The sequence below is a fragment of the Galendromus occidentalis genome, unplaced genomic scaffold, assembly GCF_000255335.2.
Source record: "Galendromus occidentalis unplaced genomic scaffold, Mocc_1.1 scf7180000077289, whole genome shotgun sequence".
In the NCBI taxonomy this organism is placed as follows: Eukaryota; Metazoa; Arthropoda; class Arachnida; order Mesostigmata; family Phytoseiidae; genus Galendromus; species Galendromus occidentalis.
This window is the reverse complement of record NW_003805277.1, coordinates 3,990-13,083: the sequence shown is the minus strand read 5'-3', so window position 1 is coordinate 13,083 and position 9,094 is coordinate 3,990. Positions and strand designations below refer to the sequence as shown.

Here is a 9,094-nt window from a genome sequence, read left to right as displayed (position 1 = left end):
TACTTTCTGCGAATTTCGAAGTTTGACTCTAAAATTTTATATTGTGGGCAATTGCCTTGAGATAGCGCAGTCTATCGTAGCTTTCACAAGCTAACACAATTTCGCGCAATCGTTTCTGTCTATCTCTATAGATGCGCTTGGGAATCGTATCGTTCCCTTGGGCCCCTGTATTGGTTATGCGAAATTCCGTCATTCCTTGCTCAATTTGGAGCTTTTCTAGCAAAGTATAAAAAGTAGGATGACTTGAGCCTAATCTCCGAGCAAACGCGGAGTGCCACGATTCGAAGGCGTTGTTTGTCCTGGCCTCTCCACGTAAAGTAACCTCATACGCATTCCACCATTCCAATCGAAACACCGGCGCACTGAAATCTCGGCCAATCCATGTTTCTTCGAAATATTTGATGAAATTCGATAGAATGCCCATATTCGATCGGAAGAAATTCGAATCTTATACCACGTCGAATTCAACCTTCGCCGCTGCTTTGACCCCTCTCCTCAGTCCGGATTCGTGAAAGACTTTGTCCAGAGACGGCCGTATTCGAGTCATCGACAGGACGACTCAACCACTCTTCGACCCATGAATTCCGATTGCTCATTGCGCTTGTGAATAATAGAACGATCAATTGAACTGTCAGCGCTGAGTGTTTATCCGACCGCGGGCTTGACGCGGGAAGCATTCATCAGCATGTATCTATCTACTGCGATCTATCGAGTTTCAAAAGGTATTTCGAGCATCTATCAGCGAATCAGAACGCCCGCGTGAAATCTCCTTCAATTGAATTCTTAGGTCGATTCCCCCTCACTCTGGGAGCAATACGGCGGACACTGCTTCGATCTTGGCCCAGACGAGCGGCACGGGCAGAGCAAAGGTTCCATCAAAACATCGATTCATGCTACCGTGAGCGGGCCCACATTGTCAGGAGCGGGAACTTTGAGATATCCCATTCCCTAGGTTCTTGGATCCGCTTCCAGACTAGCCTTCCGAGCGACTCATCAATTGTGCGAATTCATTGCCAAGACGATGGTCGGATTACCCATTCGAGACGATCTCGCGCTTGCTCTAATCCCGCTGAGACGAGTCTTCTTCCTGTCGTATGTTGTTGAGCGCATCCTCAGCGTCGAGAATATCGAAGCTTCCATCCGGGCCGCTTCTAAGTCTCACGAGCCGCTATCGGTGTTCAGGTCCACGGCCAGGGAAATCTAGATAGGAACTTGCTCCCGAGAAGCTCCAGGCGAGAATCTCGCGAATTGTTTACTTGAGTCGAAATCTTCCGATATGCTACTCAGCTCCATTATTCCGCGATTGGCAAGTTGATCCGATTCCCAGAATCCCGGAGGGAAGCCTCGGCGGATTCTGTCATGACCTCCAGCGTCCCGGCGGCGGCCGGCTGAATTCGCGCTTGATCGGGTCTTACTGGGAATGCTGCCAGAAGAAAGCTCATTGATTGAGGCTGCGAATTATTTGCCTTATCTGCTCCAATGAAACTTCATATTCGATCCGGCATTTTCTGTGTCTGTGTGACTTTCCCGGGGGACCCTCGCGGATAAACAAGTTGAATCAAACACTGAACTTATAATACTACACTCTCTCTCAATATTCCTCACGACGCCGCGATTCATGAACGTGTCTCCTGAATCCTGAAGAACGATTGCTCGTTCATTGCCTCTGAAAAACAGATTTGATCGTTCCAAGTCAATGCAAGGAATCCACTAACGGCCTTGTCGACGTTGCTTCATTGACTCACTGCGTGACCGCCTTGTTCGGTTGGTCGCCTGGACACTGTCTTGATTGTACTGTTTTTGCCTGCTCGCTTGTTTTGTTGAACGGTCGGACGGATGCTTGACTGGCTTTCTGGTCAAATGCGTGCTCACGTTGCTGCGCGTAAAAGCCACCGGAGAAATTTTTATCCATTCCAACGACCTATGTTGTCGAGGACACTGCGTCGTTTTCTAAACGATTTCCGCACACCGAGCGAAGGATTTCTCTGCATTTGCGAGCACGTACATCGGTACACCTCGTTCGATTCAAGGATCGGTCCCATCCTTCAATGCAGAAGGAGGAGTTAACAGAACAACTGCAGGATTCACGAGCGCTCGGGAGGTCCAGAGCATCTTCCCTCGCGAAGCACCGCACGATCTTCAAGGCAATCAATTGTTCTAAACCTATCTTGCGAGCCAGGGTCCGCGGTATGATTTCCCCCATGTGAGGTTTGTCCGAAGAGCCACCTCATCCTCGTTCGAGATTCGGGAAATATCAGCGGTTTCATTGCTGGAAGCCTACCTCATGTGAGCCGTTCTTATGTGGAACCCTGTTTCGAATCCTTTGATCACTCCGAACCTGGGAAAGGAAGGATAATCAAAGGTCCTCGACTCATGAGACGTCAAGCCGTCGGCGGTGTTCGCCCGCCTCACAAAGGAATCTCGGGGCTGCACACGGAGCTGAAGCGAGAGTGGTCTTGATCCCATGTAGAGACGATTTGGAACTCCCGCGAAAAATGATCGACTCTAAAGAGTGAGATCGTAGTTTATTTCCCTGAGTGCTGTGTTTGTTTAGAGTTTCGTCGGATCATAACAGAAAGGAACTTTGCGCTTCTCAGAAGATTTCCTCGGTAGCTTTCGACTTCGACGTGGTTCGGGAATGGATTTCAAGGGGGAGAAACTTGTTCCGTATCGGGCGCTTCCTCCGAAGGCGAAAGTCTCCATCCAACCCATTCGGTCCTTCCCTTTTCGGTTACACGAGAGAGAGAAACCGACGATTCTCTCGCCCTGTGTCATACATGCCTCGTAGATTGTCTCTTGAAGCTCATTAACTGCATCGCATATCGCCATCACGGTCACGAAGAGGTGAGGGCAATGCATTCGTCGCGGCGGCTTGCCGGGCAATGTCAGCCATGATTCGAGTCGGCTCATCTTCGAGCTCCCGGAGATGCTTGAGCACTTACTTATAGATGCTTCGCTCAAAACTTCGATGCACATGAGCAAAGATAGACATCGACGCTCTGTGAGCTCCTGCCTCACGAGAGACCCACAGCCTGGACTCTCTGGGTGAGGACGGAGGCAACCTCCGGAAGAAATTATCGAACTTCAGAATACGAGCCCTGAGACTTCGCAATTCTTTTCCGCATTCGGAGAGCTTTCCGAGTGAAGTGACGATCTTCGCGGTGTCGCGGAAGATTTGATAAAGAAGCCGGGAATCAGCAACAAGAGGAAAATATCCATCTTGGCTTCCATCAATCTAGAATCAAGGTTGAGTTACAAGGAACGCCAACTAGAGATGCCGCATCTATTCGCGGCACATTCCTCACAATGCACGGTCGACCGCTAAGCTCCCCGGGGAGAAAATAAGGACTGGCATCGAGCGAGCGATAGGAGCTAGCTGTTGTCTCAGCGCGTCTTCCGGGGATTGTCGGCCATCACAGTGGCTTGCAATCGGTGTTTCCGGGGCGACTGTCTTCATTGCCGGTGACCACACGATCCCTCAATCTATACTCTCGCTCTGACGGTAATGAATCCCGGAGATTCGGACAGGGCGCCTCAGCCGGCGAGTTGCAATTTCACGGCAGGCTTGATCGACTGTACCCCAAGATCCACATGGTCGGCGAAATTCACGCGGGCCGTAGCAGTAGCTCGAGAATCATTCTGATTCGACGCACGTTGGAAATCTCGCCCTCGCGAGCTCTTTCGCTTCTGGTGCGAGTCTGAGAGCTCGGGGAGCCGAACTCCGGTGCGAAACGCTGCGGCTCACACCGCTGGCCCAATGCATCCCGCGGCATCATCTCACAATCAGATTCCCCGCTGGTGAGGGGCTGGCTCGCGTGAAAACTCACATCCTATGACATTATGCGGCGATGTGAACCCTCGGAGGAGAGTATGAATGATCCTCCTCGGGTGAGGCTGCACTGTGCGGAGACGGGCTTCCGAAACCCACCACTCAGCCATCAAGCTCAAGATCGGGCAGCTCGAGCTGGCAGCGCCGCAGTCTCGGGGAGCATCCGATCCCGGATCCCATGGTCTAAAAGTCTAGATCAGTGCGAATCGGTATCCAAGCGTATTTCTGAGAATTCTAGAGTAATGGGTGGATTGACTGAGGTTCGACCGGCGCGCAGCGATATAGTCCCGAGACGACCGAGGATTCACCTATATGAGTATTTGCCCCAAAAATCGTTAGCAGGCCTATATCACCAAGGTGGTACGAATTCTCAAGGATTAGGGGATGAGGGCTTTTGAGCCTAGATTAGCACTTCTTGAAATATTCACATCGCTCCTTTTAGGGTCGGCTTGCGAAGACGAGTTGAGACGAACGCTAGCGAATATGGCGAATCTCACTCCTCCTGCAATTCGTCAGGCCCATCTATATCCAATCGACAGCCATAACAAACCCCAGCTCTGAATCTCATCGAAACTCCCGAGGCGCCGCCTCAGAACTGCGGGACTCATAACATCGAGCCGCGCTTCCGGGCGAGTCGATGAGAACCAATACCCTCGCACCTAATTGTTAGAGTGTACATAGTCTACGCAGTTCATCTCCCGACGGATAGGTACATAAGAACATACGAGACCTCGCAAAAGGTTTTGTCTTCGCGGCCCCCCGAAGTATCACATGTGTGCATCTCTAAATACATTACTGCTATCGTGCGACGGGGATATCTTCTCCAGGGTGGTTCCAGCTCTGCGCTAGTGTACGAAAGCTGGACACAATAATTGTGGAAGAAACAGTCTTCTAGAGCCCTTAATATGGACTTCCATTGCTTGCAGCGCATGGCGTCTTTGGACATGGAGCCGACCCAGAGCTGGCTCCCTCTGCCAGAGAGAGATCCGCGGGTCGCGGGATGGCTGATGTTGGGGAATCCCACCCCGATTGTGTCGATCCTCGCCTTCTATGTTTACATCGTGAAGGTCAGGAACCCTTCCATTCCGGAATTTCACTGGGACATAAGTGAGAAGAGTAATAATACTTGTGCTCAGAATCCGAAGATTTAAATAACAATGGGGACATTCCTTTGATGCTAGGTTCTCACCCCGGGCATAATGAGGAACGCCAAAGCTTACGAGCTCCGTCCATTGATTCTGTTCTACAACGCGGCCATGGTTATCGCGAACTTGTCGATATCCACCTACGTCATTTACCACGCATTCTGGACAGGTGAGATTCCCAACACTAAACGCCATGACTTCCAGCTTCCATCGTATCCGCTCATACGTCAGCCTCGCTTCGCGACTCCCCGCAATGAGGCCAATAAGCTCCGATTGAGTCGGAATTCCCAGGCTCTACCGGGAACGGTCAATCTTTCCAAGAATGCCTTCGCCTCCTCATGTCCGCGTGAATCGAGAACTCGAAGGGCAGATTTCACGTTGCGGACCTCGTTTTGGCAGAAGTTCCCCTCTATGCAGCGACTGACTGCGGGGAGTCAAGTTCCAGGGATGGACCACGAGGCGCGGGGCTCTCGAAAAAAGACACGCCGTATAATTCCGAATTCGAGCCTTTTGACTTTTCTGAGTGGCTCGGTCACGGGGTTATTTTTCACCCGCTTCGGCGCATCCGCAAACGAGCTCGCTCTGACGCACTTGGAGAGATTCTCAGTGGAATTCTGGAATGAAGTAATTCGCTTCTCCATGCAGTCAGGAACATCAGCTACGAATGGCTTTTACCAATCCATCAAAAGCTCGGAAATTTCGAATGCCGTCACGGTCTCCGAATGGAAGCCTCATTTTCTGTTCACTGACATCTCCAACTTGAGCAGTCCATCACCGATGGCGGGAACAAGATGATGTTTTTTCTTTCCTCAAGACTGCATTCGAGGCTCATCATAATTTATTATCCGTTATATCGCTATACGACCATCGCCAGGCTCCTCGTGACGAGTGTTGATCCCCTTCAGGTCACTATGCCATGTGGTTCACTACGCCGGACCGCGGAGATCACCCCACGACACTCCTGCTGCTGAACGTGTCCTGGTATTACCTCGTCCTGCGCTTGACGGAGTGCATTGAAACTGTACTTTTCGTCCTGAGGAAACGTTTCAGACAGGTAAGATACGTACTCCGAGATTCTCCCTCGCTCTTCCGAACCGAACGAGATATGCCTCTAATGAATAATGGATTTTGCCGCAGGTTTCCACTCTACACGTTTTCCATCACGTCTCGGTCACGTTTTCGGTTTACTTCTACATCACCTATGGGGGTTTCGCCCTTGCGTGCTTTGAGCTCACTTTCAATGCCTTGATCCATGTTGTGATGTACGGCTACTACTTCCTGTCCGCCTGCGGCCCTTCTATCAAGAAATACCTCTGGTGGAAGAAATACATCACCATTTTGCAGCTCGTTCAATTCGCTATCATGATCGCACGTAACATCATGCTCGTGTTCTGGCTCAATAACAGGTGAGATTTCCGATTCATATTTCAGCCTGAGACGAGGAATCCTCTTGATAGGACCCGCGCACCCAATGTTTTCGAGCGAGGAGTAGCAAAGCCTGCGATCTCAAAGGTCCAAAGACAGAACCAACGCGGCTGAATCCCTGCCTGGATTCACTGCACCCAAATCTCGCGAGCAGTCGACAGGCAGGTCGATCGCCGTCTCATTAGATCCGCGTCAATTATACCGCGATACTCCGAGATCATTCTCTCGCAGCTCAGCCGTCGAGAAGACGGGTGCAAGGGAACTCGTCGGAGCGGTCCTGACCGCATCAGTCAGGGACGATGAACTCGGGACGGGTCTTGCGCGTCTCGCTCATGATTGAGCTGCTTCGGTCGCGTATGCGCTCGCTCCGTTGAGTGCATCAGAACATGATCTCAATGAAGAACCTCGTGGAGAATGATTGCGCGACTGGGTCCGAATGCGACCGACGGAAGGAAGTCTTTCCTTTCCAAAGACATCGAATTCATCGCTCAAAAGAATGAGCTCTGAGCCTGTTCGTAAGAACAGGTTATTGGTAGTTCCAGCGGAGCTAGCCTAGACGGGGGATAAATATTCATCGTGATGTCGAAGGCCGCAGCGAGCACAAACAGTGCTGATTTACTCCGAACGAGGAGTTCTGGAGCGGGCCCCTTCGGGCATTAGCGATGCAGAAAACCTTCCACATCGGTCAAGCAATCCGCATCGGGAGATTTGGCTTGCAGGCCGCATCCGCAACGAACTAGCTCCAAGGGTGAACCAGTACCGCTTCGTCTCGAAGCTATGACTCTGAGCGGAAATCATTTACGAACCACCCCTTCATGGGAATTTCGGACGATTTCGCTTTCATTCGCTCGAAGAAAGAGCAGGGAATTCCTCGCTCTCGATTCGAAATTCCGAATCTCGACCGGACTCTGGCTCACGGTTCTTGACGTTGAATTGTTCGGGATATTCTCCACTCGCTAATATCGGGATAATTTAGACCCCTTCCCCATCATCAGATTCAAAAGGAGAAAAATTCGTGAACGCTCCATTCCTCTTCCAGATACTCCGCATTGCCCGCATTCATGTTGTTCCAGTGCTTCGTCTTCTTCCTCCAATTCTTCCACTTCTACATACAGTCATACCGTCGGAAGCGCGGATAGGAACTCCAGGAGCGGGCCGCTCAAAAAGCAGCGCAGAACAACAACCTCGATGAACGGGTAGACGACGAGAAGAGTCCTTAGTGAATAATTGAGGCTGTCGGTTAGCGCAACTAGTCTCAGTTCGTCGGATACCTCATGTCCAAATTAGGAAGGCTCACGTGAGCTGACTCACATTGGTTAAAGGATATATACAGTCGAATCCACCCGGAACAACCGGACGGCTCGATACCTACTTTTGAAAGTGCTGCTAATCGAGACCGATGAAGTGACGCCGTTCGGATTGGCGCTGGCCCGACAAATTTTGGCTTTAGACTCCAAATAGCTTTCTTTTGCTAGCTCAAAGTCTAATCTGCTTCCTCGACAGACTCGGAGCCTGAATTCGGCTCCATCGGAGGAAACGATAGATAAGTTAGTGACAGTTGGAAACAGTTCCGTAGGAGTTTCCTACGGAAATACGTGTTTTCTATCGTCGATCTCCCAACATGGCGCAGTCGCAAGCGAACCAAACCCCTCAGGAAACGATGAACACCGAAGACATCGAGAATGGCACGTCCGTTGAAGGGACAGGTCCGAAAAGGACCAAGAGTGTTCGGCCTTCGCCGATGCACGTATCGGCGGGAGAAGATAACAGTGACAGGTGGCTCAACTTCAAGGAAAGTTTCCAAGATTTCGCTTTACTCGAGAATATCTACTCGACCTCGCCAGAAAGACAAGTGGCAACCTTTCGGTCTTGTTTCGGTGAGCAGAACAGAGAGCTCCTGCGGAACCTAGGCCTAGGGGCCGTCATCGAGAATGACAAAGCGAATCCCAATGGTGAGCTCATGTGTCGGACGTTGACGAAGATATTCGACACCCTGAACGCGCGATTCGAAAAACATATCAACATACTCCATCGGCGTTACGTATTCCATAAACAGACGAATGCGGAAACCACGGACGACTTCTTCGATAGAGTTGTCAAGATGGCGAAGCGATGCCGCTACGAAGGACTCGAATCTCAAATGATCAGAGATCAACTAGTGCTCGGCACGCATATGAACGACGCTAGAGAAGCAGTCTTCAAAGAGAACAAGGAGCAAACGGTGGAAAGCGTGCTGCAAACTCTGAGACTTTTCGAAGATAACCACAAAACGCTCAACGAAATTAGTGGCAATGTCAGTCAAGCAAGTTCGGGCACCGTCAACTTCTCACGGAAGTTCCCAGCGTCATCAAGATTTGAACGTCAGGCCTATAGAGGGAGACGAATTCAACAGAAGAACGACACTCGACCGCTTCAATCCTGCGGCAATTGTGGGAGCAGGCACGAGCCAAAGAAATGCCCGGCTTTCTCGTACAGATGCTCAATTTGCAAGAAGTATCGTCACTTCGAAACTATGTGTCACAGAACGGACCACGCGAAACAAGTTGAGGAAGCCTCGGAGACAAGTTCGGAAGTGGACGACGTATTCACCATGACGAGCGAGCCGCAAATCAAACGGAGATTTTTCGTCACACTGGATCTCTCAAACGAGAAAAAGCTGCGCGGTCAAATTGATAGCGGGGCAACATGCAATCTC

At 50.7% G+C, this 9,094-nt stretch overlaps 1 protein-coding gene across 1 annotated transcript; it reads left to right on the top strand.

Moving 5' to 3' along the window:
* Positions 1-4,758: 4,758 nt before the first annotated feature.
* Positions 4,759-7,976, top strand: LOC100904994 (elongation of very long chain fatty acids protein 7-like). Its single transcript, XM_003742142.3, has 5 exons — positions 4,759-4,896; positions 5,011-5,143; positions 5,880-6,028; positions 6,112-6,380; positions 7,439-7,976. Exons 1-5 carry the CDS (start codon positions 4,759-4,761, stop codon positions 7,536-7,538), a joined length of 789 nt encoding a protein of 262 aa, XP_003742190.2. The 3' UTR covers positions 7,539-7,976.
* Positions 7,977-9,094: the final 1,118 nt, after the last annotated feature.